This window comes from Oryzias melastigma, linkage group LG23 (assembly GCF_002922805.2).
Source record: "Oryzias melastigma strain HK-1 linkage group LG23, ASM292280v2, whole genome shotgun sequence".
NCBI classification, from domain to species: domain Eukaryota; kingdom Metazoa; phylum Chordata; class Actinopteri; order Beloniformes; family Adrianichthyidae; genus Oryzias; species Oryzias melastigma.
Window position 1 is genome coordinate 1,680,317 of NC_050534.1, and position 17,521 is coordinate 1,697,837.

The 17,521-nt window shown below is 41.0% G+C and overlaps 1 protein-coding gene across 7 annotated transcripts in view; it reads right to left on the bottom strand.

Annotated features, from left to right (window-relative positions):
- The window catches only part of lrmp (lymphoid-restricted membrane protein), a 57,921-nt gene that overhangs the window by 36,516 nt on the left and 3,884 nt on the right, over positions 1 to 17,521 (bottom strand). For all 7 annotated transcript variants that reach the window (XM_024294671.2, XM_024294672.1, XM_024294675.1 and 4 more), the window contains exons 2-16: positions 16,008 to 16,687; positions 14,159 to 14,266; positions 13,336 to 13,516; positions 11,900 to 11,961; positions 10,472 to 10,547; positions 10,194 to 10,352; positions 10,002 to 10,119; positions 9,236 to 9,286; positions 9,020 to 9,097; positions 8,845 to 8,901; positions 7,283 to 7,342; positions 6,429 to 6,493; positions 6,181 to 6,274; positions 4,348 to 4,494; positions 1,148 to 1,231 (exon numbers count right to left, since the gene is read on the bottom strand). In XM_024294671.2, coding sequence (XP_024150439.1) covers positions 1,148 to 1,231; positions 4,348 to 4,494; positions 6,181 to 6,274; positions 6,429 to 6,493; positions 7,283 to 7,342; positions 8,845 to 8,901; positions 9,020 to 9,097; positions 9,236 to 9,286; positions 10,002 to 10,119; positions 10,194 to 10,352; positions 10,472 to 10,547; positions 11,900 to 11,961; positions 13,336 to 13,516; positions 14,159 to 14,266; positions 16,008 to 16,647 — 1,980 coding nt within the window. In that variant the 5' untranslated portion in view covers positions 16,648 to 16,687. The remainder of the gene's footprint in view (positions 1 to 1,147; positions 1,232 to 4,347; positions 4,495 to 6,180; positions 6,275 to 6,428; positions 6,494 to 7,282; positions 7,343 to 8,844; positions 8,902 to 9,019; positions 9,098 to 9,235; positions 9,287 to 10,001; positions 10,120 to 10,193; positions 10,353 to 10,471; positions 10,548 to 11,899; positions 11,962 to 13,335; positions 13,517 to 14,158; positions 14,267 to 16,007; positions 16,688 to 17,521) is intronic.

The window sequence follows — 17,521 nt, forward strand, 5'->3', positions numbered from 1 at the left end:
GTTTCTGGAAGACCAGCAGGAGGCCGGCCCTCGAGGACTAGATTTGGACACCCCTGTTCTAGAACCACCATAATGCTTGGTGGCATCGATTCATCAAGGTTCTCAAAACATTCCTCAGACTTTGGTCCATGTTAACATGACAGCATCAAAGTTGCTGCAGATTTGTCGGATGAACATCCATGATGCCAATCTCCTGTTCCTCCACATCCCAAAGGTTCTATTGGGTTCTGGTGACTGTGGAGGTCATTAGAGTCCAGTGAACTCATTGTTCTAGAAACCAGTCTGAGATGATTCCAGTTTATGACATGGAGTCTTATCCTGCTGGAAGTAGCATCAGAAGATGGTACTCTGTGGTCATAAAGGGATGGACATGGTCAGAACAATACTCAGGTAGACTGTGGGGTTGGAACCATGACCAGTTGGTACTGAGGTGTCCAAAGTGTGTCAAGAGAATATCCCCCTCACCATGACACCACCACCAGCCTGAACCATTAATCTAAGGCAGAATGGATCCATGTGCCCATGTTGTTGATGTTACCATCTGAATGTAGCAGCAGAAATAGAGACTCATCAGACCAGACAACGTTTTTCCATCTTCTATTGTCCAGTTTTGGGGATTCTGTGTGAATTGTATCCTCAGTTTCCTGTAGCTGACAACAGTGATACCTGGTGTGTTCTTCTGCTGCTGTAATTCATCACCATCAAGGTTGTTGTGTGTTCATTGATGTAGACCTCGGTTGTAACCAGTGGTTCTTTGGGTTACTATTGTCTTTCTATCAGCTGGAACCAGTCTGGACATTCTACTCTGATCTCTGACATCAACAAGACATTTCTGCTCACAGAACTGCTGCTCTCTGGATATTTTTTATTTTTCTGACCATTCTCTGTAAACCTTAGAGATAGTTGCGGGTGAAAATCCCAGTAGATCATCAAATCCTCAGAGCAGCCTGTCTGAGACCAAAAAACATGCCACCTTCAAAGTTACTTCAATCACCTTTCTTCTCCATTCTGATCTCAGAACTGCAGTAGTTGCACAGGTGTGCTTAATAAAGTGGCCCATGAGTGTAAGGGGACTTCATTAATACATTCAGTTTAGTATGAAGAATCTAAAAAGTTGATCCTGATGAAACCTTAAAGCATCTCTGACCTGAAGACGAGGCTCCACGTCGCTGCCCAGAAAGCCCCGAACAGTGGAAACAACAGAGCAGCTTTCTTCTTCCAAATCCTTTTTCTGGAGAAAAACAAAGTCAGTTCTTACAAATAAATCCATCAATACAGCCAAAGTCACAAACATAAAAGCTCAGACAAATCCCACATGTTTGTTTCATGTTTGATTTGTCTCAACATCCAAACAAATCATTTGAGCATCCAAACCAACTGTTAAAGGGTTGAACAACAAAAAAGATTCTGTAACTTTTTACTCAAAATCCAGCAAAACAAAGATGCCAGACTAACATAAAGATACTAAATAACTACTTTCTCTTCATCTTGGACAGGTTTTTCATCGACATTTATATTTACTTAGTTTTGGCCACAAATGCTTTGCAAATTGACATTATTGGAGTTAAGAAAATAATGTTTTCTCAATTTATTTATGATGTCTTAAAAGCACAAGTGATGAATTAAAAACAAAAAAAGACAAGAGAAATAAAACTTGAATGCATTTAATACTGCTGGTACTGATAAAAACACAGTGAGATTAAGGATTAAGGGAATGTAACCTCATTTCCATCAAGCTGAAGGGAAGTCTGCAGCAGGACGACTGAAGAGCTGAACGTTTTCTGCTCACCTTTCAGCTTAATGAGATGTTAAATACATCTTCAGTGTCTGTGACCAATTCAGATGTTGACCTTGATAACAGTTTGGAATTTGTGTAAGTGAACATAATAATTAAATGAATTGGGTAAAGCATTTGTTGAATTGGTAAACTGAAAGTGAAGAACATTTTTAAAGCTATTTCCAACTTCCTAGAACACAAAAGTGCTGATCCTCTTGGGATGGTAACGTTTGTTCTGGTCAGGACGTTTCATTAAAATCCTAAACAAAGAAGTTGTTTGAAGTGCTCTTAAGCCCCTCCCACTACAGCAAAACACTTTTTTGAAGCAAAAGACGTGATGTTACTAAACGAGGACATGAAAGAAACGCATGCACCCACACAGTTCCATCAAAGAGAGAAGTTCTGCTTCAATCAAAGCCCAGAACAACATGTCAGAACTCCAGAACCTGCTGAGCCCAGAAGATGACACTTTGTTAGCAAGTCTTTCATTCAAAAAGACGGTTTTCCTGCAGAGTTCCTGAGCTCCCTCTGACTGCCAGCTTTATCCTTCAGGCTCAACTACAAGCTGGGTTTAATAAAGAAATACCCCATCAAAGGTAAACACGAACATCTGCCCTGTATTCTGGTTCAGAAGACCATAGCTGGCTCCTCAAGAAGCTCAGAATGATGGTAATGAGACGGCGGACCTTCTGAACAAGACCACCCCACCCCCATGAAGGAAGCCTCCCGTTGGCCAGATCCCGTCAGTCACAACCCACAGGTGGTGATGGAGATGGACGCGGTGCTGATCGGTGGATCCCTTTCATCCTGTTCTTATTCAGATATTTTACAAACAACCAATTCTTCAAAACTGCAAACAGATGACCCGAATACTTACAGAGCCACTCCAATTAAAATGGTGTTTTTAACATGTTTTTGTATGTTTTGTGAGTATTTCTTCATTCAAACTGTGATGGTTGTGAGGAGATATAAGCTAACAGGAGAGAGTGTAAACAAATGAATGCTGGGATATCAATGTGGGGTTACTTCCACACCAGCAGTCCTGCCAACAACTCATAGGTGAATGTCTGATGAACTCTATTTTTTTCCCTTCAAGTCGCACATCAATACCATATGAGCAGAGATCATCAGAGTGCAGAGCTGTGAGCAAAGCGTGCACACTCGTGTGCAAAGCTCGTTATCGTTTGCACACATGAGGGGAGACAGAGCCGGGCAGCTGCAGCAATGACAAACATCAACATCAAAACTTAAAAAATGAGTGACTCTGGGAAAAGAACAGAAATCTGCAACCCTCACTGTTAGTGATAATAGGAAGACAGAATTTAGAATCTCCAAGAACAGAATTTCTAACAGAACCACAACCAACCTGTGCAAACGTGAGAACAACTTTCTCCAGAACAGATCAGATTATCACTGACTGAATAATCCAGATCAGATTCACAAAGATGAGATTAGTATTTTGCGTTGTTGTTGTTGTGTTTTGTGTTGTTTCACTTTAAAAGTGGAATAGTAAATAGTTGTTTCTTGTTTTTATAATTTATTTTGTACATTTTACCAGTGAGGAAAATACAAGTTTTTAACATAATTGACACTTATTAAAAATATAAAAAGACTTTTTACATTTGTTGTTCATTTTGTGCACAAGTTCATATAGTTGTTGATAAGTTAAATAAAACAAAAAAAACAACCTAAAGAGTCTCTTGAGAGCAGAAAGATCCAGATTGCTAACAAGAGCTCTGAGTGAGGATGGAGCTGAAGTCCTCCAACATCTCAAAAGAACCATGACGGGAGAAGATTTCCTATTTAGTGGTTTAATTTTTGGAATGTTTTAGATTTATTTTCTTTGTGAAGATTACAGAAGGGGAACTGCTAAAATGTGATTGTGTGTGGCTTTCTGGAAGTACATAATTGTTGAGTTTAGACACACCCTGTGATTGTTAGACTTTGTTAACTCACAAACTGACCAGTGAGAAGTTTGATAAAAGTTCTGTGTTTAAGGACAGCTCCGCGCCACCCTCAGGAATGCTGGTTCATGTGGTCACTGCCAATGAAAAGTCTCTGTAAATGCATAGAAATTTGCTTTCCAGGCTTGCATGTTCAAAACCCTCACACAGGTCTGTTTTCAGGCTCTGCAAAATGCGCAGTCATTGAATGCTAGTAGACAGGTATACCAGTGGAACATTGACCAATCAGAGACTCTGATTTGGTGGTGACATATGGAGGGCGTCCATTTTAATTCACAGAAGTACCAATCAAAATCTAATCATGCTGGAGAAATTAAAAACTCCAGTTTGTGTCAGTCTGAAATTCTATGACAGCAAGTCTTTCATGTATCAGAACAGAGCTGAGAAAGGAAAAGTCTGGAGGAAGATTCACCAGATTTAGACCACTTTGACATTTGCCACTGAGCTGCTTCTAACCATAAGTACATCCACTAGTATCAGGTACCAACAGTCCAGAGCAAACACCGGACGTGTGTCAGATCTGTTGTTCTGTTGTCAGACGTCAGTCCTTCCAAACATCCGTATTCTAAGCTCAAAACTTCACGGTTGAACTCATCGGAGTGTTACCAGTTTGTTGAGGAGGTTCCTGAACTCTAGAGCCATGTGCTCGGGGTCGGGTCCCTGCAGCAGCAGCAGCACCTCCCTGTCCAGCGTCTCGTCCAGCGGAGAGGCCTGACTCATTACCGCCGACAGATGATCAACTCCATGAGGAGCCTGGAAGACCAGAGGAGGAGTCTGGGATCAGGAAACCACGTTTCCCTCAAATAGTGTTTCAGTGAGGTCTGAGTCTGTTCAGTCCTTTGTGATGTTTGAAAGAGACAGTCCATCAGTGCTGATGAAGGAACCTTCTGAGAACTGAAGCTGAGAAAATTAATGACTAAACACCAAGATCAAGGGAAGTTCTGTTTGCTGTATTTATGGTGAACATAAAGTTCACCTGTTCATTCGGCTGGAGCGGACGAGGATGGTACGTCTTTTGTTGAATGCTACCAAGTCTTTGATGGCTATGATGCTCTATGGAGCACTTTGTTGAATGAGTTGTAGATGGTTGTTGATTAGTTGAACGTATTATACCAAACACTTCGACATCGCTTTAGTCTTTTAGGTTAACGCAGAGGTCTGCAACCTGCAGCTCCAGATCTACATGTGTCTCTTTTATCTCTCCAAAGTGGCTCCTTGACCAAACATAAAATAATTCATAGAGACTGCTGATCCAGACATGTCGACTGTCAGAGTCAGCAGCTCCCTCTAACCAGAACTACCTAAAGAAAACAAATAAACAAAGCCCAAAAACTAAGACTACCAAGATCCAACCCCAAACTAAAATAACAACACCCAGCAGTGGAAGACTGCTGAGGACAAAGAGGAGAAAAGAACTAAAATAAATAAATAAAAGTAAAATAGCAATTTTTAAAGAAAGAATTACTTAATTATCATTTATTTAATTTAGATTAGTTAAATATATAAATTGATGTCTGAGGTTCACATAGATGATAAACTATGTAGGTTTTTACATCCTGTTGACCTGAAGACGTCTAGTTTGTTCAACTCTACCTCCAGAATGAACAGATTTTATATGGAAAGGAAAACTTTGGTAAAAAGTTTGATATTTTATGAGGTAACCCTTCGGCTCTCCTTAGCTTGTTTACATTAAAAGTGGGGTCATCTGGACCCCACAAGACAGTGCGCTGAACTTCTTTCTATCATTGATTTTTGAGTTTCACTAATGTCCATGGCAGACATAAAATCCTGTCCCCCTTTGTCCACATTTGTCATGGAAGGAATCACATCAATATGTGGTTGGAGTCATGTGGACCAAAAGAGGGTGGAAGGTTAAAAGCACATCTTATCTTATGCTGCACAACATTGGTTACTGGCTGCTCAGAGCTGCAAAGAAATGATCCTGTTTGACACAGAGTGTCTTTTATTTTAAAATAAGTTATTTGAGCTTCTGTCAAACGTAAGGAAAATAATAAACTCACATTTTCATAGATGCTATGTTATTTTCATATTTTTGCTTTTGTTCGTGCCAAAAATAGACATAATTCATATTATTAAAAAAGAAGGTCATGAATGCAAATCCAAATTTCTAGTCTAAAGTAAGACTATACGGCTCCTTCTAGGTTTTGACCAGTAGAAAATGAGCCTGGATGGCTCTTTTACTGTTGAAGGGTGCTGACCCCTGGGTTAAGGTAAATGTAAATAATAAATCCTCTTTAAACATAAAGACATTTGTGAGCGTCATCAATGACAATTATTCCCTATTTACTTGCAGTGGAGCGTTTTCGAAGGAGCAGACATGTAGCTGCTACATGCACAAGAGGAGAGACGCGGAGCTGGAGAATGTAGAAGCAACAGAACTCCAGGGAGAAGATGGTGAGGGAGCAGTGAGGTGCTGACCTCCAGTGGTGATTGTGCCAGCGCCAGCTCCGTCTGCAGGGATCCTGAGCTGCTCTGGTTCAGCCTGTAAGCTCCACACAGAGATAGGCTGGAGCTGGGAGCAGCAGGGGTTAGAAAGAGACAAAAACAAACATTTAAATAACCAAGTTGTCATCTGAAACACAAGTTGCAGCTCTAAAAACTTAAAAATAACCCTCTGTAAAATAGTAATACAAAATAAAAGGTCTTCCTATCGGTTTACGCCTTACCCTGCCAGGTCTGGAAGGATCATCTGCATCTGGTTCTCCAGTTTGCTCTTCTCCATCCTCAGCAGCTGGAGAACACAACACATAACCCAAACAGCAGTCACTCAGACATGCAGGAGATCTACAGACAAACTTCTTCCTCTCAGGACTTTGGCAATAAGGCAGCATGTGATTTCTCTCCCAGTGTCAAACTCCACTCTGCTGCCAAACTGTTTTAAGTGTTTTTTCTAAGAACAAGAAACACACAAAGAAAACACTTAAAAGGCTGTTTGCCATCATGTTTTTTATAGTCAAACTATTTATCATGCTGTTGGATTAAACAAGGTCAATTTTCTCCTGTTTTTTATTTCCCAGACATAATTCATGTCAAGTCCTTATCTGGTTAGTCAACAGATCCACATTCATCTCCCACATACTTTTGGCCATCTTGGTGCGTGGTGGATCTGCTTTCTACCAGTTTTTTCATTTTTTTGCAAATACTTTGCTGCAGTCTGCAAACAAAATGTTAACTTTGCAATTAAAACAGAAAAACAGGACTTTAGTGCTTTATTATAATGGCCTCAGAAAAAGTTTGATTTTGGAACAATCCTAGGACACATGAGTATGTCTGCATTCATATCCCCTCACCTAATCTCATTAAAACAGAAAATAATCTTCATTTTCCATAATAATAATTCAAGTCACCCCAGGAACATCAAAAAGCCCCAAAGTGGAACTTCTTGCTCCATTTGTCAGAACATTTAAATAAATAAGCGAGTTTGGATTTGACAAATAGTGAAACTAAAGTGTTTTCATTGGCTTAAAGGGAAACGGTGAATGTAATGAGAGAGCAGTGGGATGCTGACACGCACACCAACCTCTGTGATGGCTGAGTATTCCTCTACTGCCGCCTTCAGCTCCTCCACCTGTCTGTCCCTCTGTGGGGAAACAGATTTACGTTTGAATTAAAGAATCAATACAGCAGGTTCACCCAAGAAGGTAAAACCACTTTAAAAGCATCCAGCTCAGTTCATTATTCAAGAGAAAATTCAACCAGAACTCAGGCACATGCCCTCGTGATGCTGCACGTACCTGCACAGGTACAAACAACATGAGGTGGATCGGTCTAGAAGAAGTCAAAGGTCTCAATCTAACATCTAAAGGCCCCAAGAATAGGACTTCATGTAAGCTATATCAACTTTAGAAACAGACCTTTAAATCAACGTATCACTAATATAAAGTGTTGCATAATGACGCAAATCCGCTTTTCTTACTTGGATTGCTTAAACCCTTCAGTCATGTAAAGTGTTGTGGCTGCTGTCTCCACTTCAGTATCTGCTGGAATTCTGTTCACATTTAAAGAGTTACAGCATTTGAGAGAACGTCAACAGTGAAGCTAAAGCTCTGGTGTGAAGGTCAAGTCAACGTCAAAACTGTGCATTTGTCATTAAATCACTAGCAAGAGTTAACTAACTATTTAAAAGCAAAAAATAAATAAAAGGGGTTGGATTATTAAGTTATCTGCTTCCCATTACTTTTCAAGCAATAATTGTATTTTTCCGACTGTGAGTCACACCTGTGAGTGTGATTTATACTATGCAAGAAAAAAAAAAAACAACTTAGGAAGATGCTCAGAACCTCTTCAGTTGTTTCAGTAATGTTGCCGTCCGTTTCGGTCTGACCGTCAGCCAAACTATGACAGAAGTAATGTTTCAACCTGCTGATCGCTCTGCATCAGCAGAACCAGTCACATCGGTGAAGAAATTGAGCTTCCTGTCATAAAGAAATGTTATCTGGGCAGCATTCTGTCATCGGATGCAAACCTAGATGATAATAAAGCTCACGCATCGCCAAAGCATCAGTCTTTTGGCAGGCTTTCCAGGCGCCTCTAAGATGACCATGAAATTCGAATTGAAACTAAAGTTGCCGTTTATAATGTACCGACGACGCGAGAGGAAGCTGGAGCAGTTCAAGATTCCTCAGAAGGATTGAACGCGTGAAATGGCAAGAAAAGAAATCAAACACTGAAGTTCTTCACCTCTGACACACAGAGGTGTTTCTAATAACCTCGCAACTTTGTTAAACTGGCCACATATGACAAAAAGCTGCGCAAAGCTATCTTCTACAGCGAGCTCAGTTACAGAGTACGTTCTGGTGGTTGACAGATGGAACGTTATGAAGACACTCAGAGCACAACGAAAAGTGGGGGGCAGTGAGTCGACCGTCAGCTTTCCACGTGATACTGCAGTCCAGTCTGTCTGAATATGCATGTCGACGCACGCATTTCCCCAAAAAATCGTGGCCTGAGATCCGTCGTGTCGACGGCTGACTCCAGACCAGAAAACTTAAAGGCTTTATTCTCTAGGAAGAGTTGAAATCACCAATTCTACATTCATTCAACGAGTTTGTGATTACAGACTGTAAACAGGAAGACACTCACCTCTACAATGACAGATTCCTTTTCATTAAGAATGGCATCAATGGCATGAATCTGTACCTGAGAGGAACGAAAGGCCACTTTGTTACATGTAGTGACAAACTTTACTGATGCATGAAAGGAAAAAGACAGGTTAGGTGTACGATCGTAAAGTAAAAAAAAGGAAGAATGAAAATACCTGCAGGTCAGCATTGAGATCACACAGCTCCTTTATCCTCTTCTGAAGCTCGTCTGTCTCCATGGTAATCTTGAAGTTCTACGGGAAGTCGAAGGGGAGTTGGAGCAGAGAAATAAAAACCTTCACTAAATATTTGCTCTGGCAGAAATCGTGGACTGGACTGTTGTAAGAAGTCATCTCATGGCTTTACTGCACAGAGAAAAGACAGGGAAATACCTCATCCTCAAGAGATGAAATCTTTGCCATCAGACTCTGGTTTTCTCGTTCCTGAAAGGAAATATAGAGAACTTATCTGCTACACATAGCTTTAAAATAAAAAGATATCTTTTTATTTTTACTAATCTTTAATTTGATCTTTGCTTGGTTTGATTATTTTGTGTTCCTTGCGAGAACCCTGGGGTTTTCATGTTGGGTGGTGTACCCCAGGGTTCCATTCTTGGACCACCGATGTTCAATCTGCACACACCACCTCTGGACCGTATCATGAACATTCATGATTTAACTTCAGGTACGCTGATGATATTCAGTTTTACACCAGTATGTCACTCACTGACCACAACTCATTTCCTTCAGTTTGCCATTGTTAAGAGCATAGACCAGGGGGCCCCAATGTCATAGAAGGAGCAGAGCTGGGGACTTGAGTCACATAACTTGGACTCGAGTCAGACTCGAGTCATGAATATGACGACTTTACACTTGACTTGGACTTTCAAAGCTCTGGTTTTCTATTGTAAATTTGTTCCCACTGATCATTTAATTATAATTATGAAGTTTTTAATGAAAAAGCTTTTGTCATTTTTAAGACATATTTTCTGCCCAGTGGCAGTAAATAGAACTATAGTTCTGGTGTGTGGCTGCACTGTTGACACAGAGCATAAGGAAGTTTAAATAAATATATAGCTGAAAATACATTTATCTTGGTTAAAAATCATAAAGTGGTGAAAGCGAACTAAATATAATAGAGAGTTCCGGGTTGACTGACCACATGTTTGCTGTGCGCGGAGGCCCGAGCTCTGCCTTCTTCTGTGCAGCTCAGAGTGGCCTTCATCTCCTCCACCTCCTCCTTCAGCAGCTTTTCTTTCTGAGCCATCTGCTGGTTTCTGCACCACAGGAGGAACTGCATCAAAGAGCGGCAGCATGCTTGAAGAGATGGGCCAGGCTCAGAGCTGCTTACATCCTGGCCTGAGTGCGCAGCTCCTCATTTTCCTCGGCGAGCTTCTGGTTGCTCTCCTCCATCCCCTCCACCACCTGCTTCAGCTTCCGGACCTCCTCCTGGAGCTTCTGATTGCCCATTTGGAGATCAGCAACACAGTACACCAGCTCTGATGTTTCACTGAAGGAGGAGGTTCAAGCTTTTATGCAAAACGTTCAGCAAACTAAGCCAGTCCTAAAGCCCCTCACAAAGAAAAACTTAAGTTTGTGGATGAATATGCAGAAACATGAAAAACCTACAATTCTGCTCTAGACGCCTCCCCTCCAAACGCCTCCAAGCTTCCTGAGGTCATGTTCAGCAGCATGGACTTCCTGTCTGAAAAAGAAAGGAAAATAACTTCAGAGATGCAAACAGTTGAAAGTTTAAGGGGAACATGGAAGTTGTTTAGGACTATATATGGGTGGCTGGAACATGTCATGTGGAAATGGATAAGAGCAGATGTGATGAGGATGGCCTTCTGTTGCAAATGGGGTTTGATATAAACTTCTGTAAACAGGGAATATGTTTGTATAAACTCCTGTTGTGTTTGAGGTTAAACTTTATGGATTAGTCTTTTACTATTTCAAGGTATATTCAGACTGGACACGTTTGGTTTGCTTAAAGTGAATGAGAGTTCGTTTCCACAAACTAATGCAGAACAAACACCCAGGTGGACTCTGGTCCAGGACCAGGAACCGCTCTCTAACCAATGTTTCAAGGTGGTCTTGGTTAGTTTCCAATCCGCCTGCACCCAGTTCCCTCTGAGTTTCTTCAGTGTGAACAGCTGGACCAAAAGACGGCAATCTGATAACAGATCCAACGCAAGGTTCAGGACTCAATCCGGACCCAGTGAGGCAGACTCTCCAAATGGACTTTTCAATATAAATACACCTCAAGTTTCAGATTGGATATATCAGAGAAAATGAGTGAGATTAGGGGGAAAGAGTACAGAAAACTCAGGTAAGACAATGAGGGGGTAGTCGAGGAAAGAGGGTGGATTATAGATAAATAGCAACGATAAACAAGAGGCAACAATTAAAGAGGTTTACATGACAGTCATACAGGTCCCATGTTTCCAGTATAAGTTTCTGGATGTGTTTCAATGTGTTGCTGCAACAACAAAAAAAAATATACTGTTTTCTCTCTCTGAGAATTCTCTCTTTGAACATCATCCGTGAACATATTCACATTAGCCATAATACAGATTAACACCAAGCCATATGATGAACTACTATAGTTGAAATAAACTTGTTGGGATGTCAGTGTTTTTCTTTCTGATTTCCACACATGCGTAAACATCTAAATTGCAAAGCCTTGGTCACTAAATCATGGACAGGAGGACACGCCCTGTCTTCTACAGGATTCAGTTCCCCCTCAGATCAAGATTACATGATCCAGGTGTTCTTAAGCAGTGGAGAGTCCAAATATTAAAATAAAATAAAAACAGATCATGTAAGGCCAAAGAGAGAAACTCTAAAGAGAGAAATTTAAGAACAAATCTGTCCTGAAATCAAATGAATTGATTCCAAAAACTGATGAAGCTACTTGGATGAGTGCTGGAAAGTTTCAAGGGGGAAGATTTTAAGTCCAGTTGCTTTGACTAAACTTCTAGACAGCTGGTTCAGTCAGGGAGGATTCATTTCCCTTTCAGCCTTCAAATAGATTCAAACATTGATATGAAAAATTACCGGGCACACCGTCTCTGACTTTCACAGAGTCTTCCTGGGTCATATCCTCCGATTCCTCCTGACTGAAATAAAAAAACAACATAATTTTAAAGACTATTTTGGTCTTTTTAATAACATTTGAGATAATCTAATACTTTGAGATTCTGTCAAAAGGGTTTGTTAGATTGTTACCATGAAACCTGGATCAGTCCAATCCAATTATCTATCCTCTGTATAGTACTTGATCAGAGGCACAACAGTCAGAATGGGGAGACTGTTAGCACCTGGTTAGCCACGTGGGTGAAATGGTAACAACCTCTTTCAAATTGACAGATTTTTCTTCACATCTTTTGGGGATCTTTGTAAGACTTATAGAGCTGCAGAGACCCAGCTGTAGCATTCAACTTCATCCAAACTTCAATACATTTTTAAGAAAAGTGCAGAATTGTCCTTGTAAATTGAAAAAGGTGAATCTTCACTACACTGAACAGGTTTCAAGGGCCTATAACATGCAAATTCAACTTTTTTATGGTTTTTGTGTGTATTATAATGTTAATTCCACATGAAAAACAGCCCTAAAGCACTATTCCTGCATCTCTGAGCACCAGCCCCCCCAAACCTATGAAAATGAGCAGGTTCTCACAATATGATGTAGACAAGTGAGAACAGCCCCCTCCAGAGGGAGTGTGAACTATCGACTCCATCCCCAGGCCACCCACTGTCTCTGCAGAGCTAGCAGTGAACGGCAAAACGCCTTTATTTTATAAGCACAATATCTTTGTTTTCATGGGTAAAACACAGTCACACTGCCGACGACAGCTCTAGGATGATGTCAGGAAACAAGGACCGAAAGGCGGAGCCTCAGAGATCGAGACATCTTACTTCTGGATAGGGGAAGAGGAAGACAAAATGATTCATATTTCATAAATAATGTGTTCTTTAGTGTTCCAAAGTTCATTTATGATCAGAATCAAACAGTAATTCTTTAGTTCAGAAGAAAAGAAAAATAAAACATAAAAAGTTGGATATATTAAGCTCATCCGTGTCCACAGGAGAAGCCGTGAAGAACACCCACAGATCTGTTAGGCAACAAAGCATGCAGATGCTGTAAATGACTCAGAAGGAACACAACTTATTTTTTATATAACACAAAAGGAGACTAGAAAAGAAAACACTTTAGTTCTGGAGGCTCAATAATATTAATTAAATCTCATTAAAAAACTCTAAGAAGTTCTGATTCATCTTCCTTCAAACTGATAGAAATGTTTTGTTTCTTTTTTACCGAGGAAAATTATAGCACAAGGGTAGACACCTGGATAAGATCGGTAGGGATAATTTTTGGCTGAATAATGGGTCTACTGAACACTTTAAACTGAATCTTTATTCAAGAAACTAAAACTTATCTGGGAGTTAATCAACAGAAAAACACTATCAGCGTCAATGTCTAGCCGGAGTACCCGTTATTGCGGCAGTCGTCGATCCATTCCCTCATGACAGCGTGGTACGTGTCCAGATCGATGGAGACATCTTTGCGTTCTGGGTCCAGCATGTTACAGAGTTCCTCCAGACCGCTGTCCTCTGAGCTGCGGCTGGTCGTGTGCCGTAAATAATCCACGATGTGAGACACGAACACTTTACCTGAGGCAGGAAATCCATGATTAAAAACTGTTAAGAAATCTTCAGATACAAGTGAGAGGCTTGCTTTACTAAGACAAAGAATCCGAAAAGTTGCTACTGGCATCAAAAATGAAAAGGGATCGGAGATGCTTAGGCCTACTTTCAGGGAGCAGTGGGCCAAAGGAGCAAGGGTGCTGACGACAAAGGCTTGGGTGTGAGCGGCAGAAGCGAGGGTGTACGTGGAAGTAAGGGAGAGCGTGAAGAGCGCAGCAGAATCAAGGGTCTGCGCGGCTGAAGCGAGAGTGTGCACAACAAAAGTATGGGTGCGGGTGACAGAGGCGCGTATGTGTATATATATATATATATATATATATATATATATATATATATACATATATATATATAAAAAGGTTTTTACTGTCATTTTTAAAAACCTTTTTAGACCAAGACTCCCAGAGTATTGGGACTGGAGCTACAGTTTCATTTAAGATAACGTCTAAACCTGAGTTTCCAACACTTGTTTTTGATCCTAACTTCAGAAAAATAAACTTGCTACCAACAAAACAGGAGCAGAACTGAAGTCCACTGTGAATCACACGGACAGAGAGGATCTACAAAACGAGAAGACAATCCTAAACCTTTGGAAGTGCAGCTGAGCCGTACCTCTGCGTTGGGTGTCACAAGCGTGAAAAATGGTGTCGAGCAGATTCTCCTCGCAGATGAGACTGATTTCTGCCATGGCGGTTCCATTTTCAGAGGCGACGGAAGTTCCTAAGGTGCCAGAACGGAGCATAAACACAAAGTACTGAATTGTGCAGCAGAGCGAGCACATGACTCAGCTTCCTTTAGGGACAGCAGGAGTAAACAGTGCGATAACTGAATCCTCAAGACGTTAAATCCAGATCAGTGCCATTATCTTATTGTTCACTTGCTAACAATTCCTTAAAAATGAACAAAAAATGCAGTTGGAGGGAAATCATTTTTAGTTTGAAGAGAGAAAAAAACTGTATGTGATGTTAAAAATGAAAAATAGTTAAAACATATAAACCTAAATCAATGTGGAAATAAAAAATCCCCATTAAAGTCCCCCTATGACCATTTTTTTTTTTATTAAAAAAAACCTTGTCAGTTGTGGTTTAATTATGATTAAGACGTTTCTAACTAAAATCTCACAACCTAAATGTCTTAAAAAGCCATTTTTCTTGTTGATCTGAAGCCTCTGTTTCCAAAATCTCCTCTGAGAGGGCGTGGCTTTTGGAGCTGAGCTGAGTAGCTCCGCCCCTGATCCCCCTCTATCTGATTATGATAGCTCTATGTCTCACCGCTGCTACATAAAAACATCCATCAATCTGGGTAATGTCCAGCCGTATGGTTCTGATCCGGATGTCAGCTGGACGAGGAAGTGAAGATCTTCATGGACAGAACTTCCTCCAAAATCCTGATTCTTTCTCCTTCCAGTTCACCAAAGACTCTTTTAGCTAATTCTCCAATGTTTATTGACGTTGCTGTGATCAATACATTCAATCATTGGTTTCTCAGAGTTCTTGATAAAATAATCAAAGCTAACATCAAAATGCTCTTTCATTGATTTACAATCCTTTCCAACTGCGGTCAAATGAGCCGCCGTTCACATTTCCGTGGTCACATCAAGAAGCTCCGTGGAGTCTGGTGGAGATTTTCCAGCGTTCTCAGTCCTGCTACCGTAAGTATTGGATGAAACTCACACCAAAAATCCAGTGATGCTGATTTGACCACAGAAATGTGAACGGCGGCTCATTTGACTGCAGTCAATGTGAAGATACCATCTTCTCTTCTCCAGAACCTGAACTAGACACTAGGAACAGATGAGGGTTTAGTGCATGTGCAGCAGAGCTGTTGATGGAAAGAAGATCATTCATTCAAAAAGTGTGTTTGACTGAGATTTAAAAGGAGAAATACTTGAAAATGCTAAAACAAAATGATTTCTTATTACATTTGTTCTCTTTCAGAAGTAAAATGACACACAGACATGTTAAAAACTAAAAAAAAAAGGATTTTCATTGAAAGGGGGACTTTAAATATGTCGTTATGTATACAAATATCTAAAACTATTAATGCTCTTATTCTTTTGTTATTCCTGTGTTTAATGTCTCATTAACGATTCTGTAATTCTGATTTAGTCTAAATAATTACACTAATTTTAATTTGTCCGGGTATTGGATGGATGGATGGATGGATGGATGGATGGATGGATGGATGGATGGATGGATGGATCAAGGCAAACTCCCTGTATGTAGCATTGGTGTCCTTAAACATCTTCAACAGAGATGCTCATTTCTTCTTCATGTTTTCTGCTTTTGAAGTTCCATAAGTGACAAGACCCAAATACTGTGATCTTTATGTGCTCATAGATCCATATATGAATCAAGGTTTTTTCTTGAGGAAAGGAAAATGGTGGTTATGTTTAGTTGATTTGCAAAAAGGTTTTAAGAAATAAATGGCAAAGGTCAGGTGTTGTTTGCGCGAGTCGTACCTCCTTCTCCCATGGAAAGCCTCTTCACCACCAGAGCAGGGTAGGGCAGCTCGCTCTCAGCTGCATCTGCTCCATCTGCAGAGCAGAAGTTCAGGTTGTAGGAGAAAGTGCTGCGACTTGGTGTGAAAGTGCGAGACAAATGAGGGCTTGACGATGGTCCGTCGCTGTCAGACTGTCCTGACTGGGGTCCTCTAGTGAAGGTGAAGTAAGGCGAATCTTTAGGCTGGGTGGAGGGCGTGGAGTGGTACTTCTGCCACGTTTGCCCTAAATCCCTCCCTTCCCCCCGATGTCTCTCCCCCAGCGTGCTGGTGATGGAGTAGGTGACATTAGCGGGAGTGGACGAATGGCGGGTGGGGGTGTAGTGACCAGCGGCGCTCCTCTGGGAAGCCACGGAGCTGGGCATCCCCATCCTCGCCCCGGTCCCGCGCTGGTCTCTGTGGAAGGCCCCTTTCTTCAGGATGGCCTCCAGGTTGCTCCTCAGGCTGCACTGCGGGCTGTCGTAGCTGCTGGACGACAGCTTGGGAATCTGGAAGGGCGAGTTGGGCTCTCTGTCACCGCGCCACTGGATGGTCTGCAGTTTTCGGCAGATGCTGTCCACGGGGTTGTGCCGGCGCGGTGGCGGGGGGGTGCAGCAGTCCATGGTGCTGGGGGGGGAGCCGCGGTGGAGCAGAGGCTGGAGTCTACGAGAGGAGCAGAACACATCCCTGCTGTTAGTGCTCAGCATCCGCTTCCAGGCAGAAAGTTTTACAGTTAAGGATACATTTTTAAGTTTAGGTGTCATTTTTTTCAAACTTTGAACATTTGTGAAAGAAGTTTTAAGAGTTGGAGTTCAGATGAAAACAATGACATTACTCCTTCAAGCAGAGAAATGTAAGTTACTGACTGATAAGTAATAACTGGCCTAAACTCTGAGCCATTTTTTTCCATTTTATTTACGATTAGTGCTGCCACAACAGCCAATTATCATTGATTATTTTTTACGGTTAGTCAACTAATCAATATGCTCTTGTGATATTTTTTATCTGCAAGTTTCCTGTGTTCAAACTGAATTTGGGAAACAAGCATTCAGTTTTTCTGCTGTCTCTGCCTGGAACTCTCTCCAAACTCGTCTACAATGGTGTGATAGCTGAAGATGCTGAAACTGATAGCTAATGTCGCTGAAGCTGAATTGCTGAAGCTGAAAACACTGAAGCTGATAGCTGAAAACGCTGAAGCTGAAAACGCTGAAGCTGATAGCTGAAAACGCTGAAGCTGAAAATGCTGAAGCTGATAGCCAGCTAAAATATTTGTTAAATGCCAAATTAGCCTAAAAAAATGAAACAAGGCTAAACTAGCAAAAACAGCTAGCATGTAGCTAAAACAAAAGATAATCTCCAAAATAGCCTACAAATACTCCAAAAAGCTAGGAGAATTCCAATTTTAAAACTTTAAAACTGTAACTTTTTAACATGATTATGAATAATAATAAGTCAGGAATATTATTCCAGAATAGATCAACTTAAACCTTAAATAAC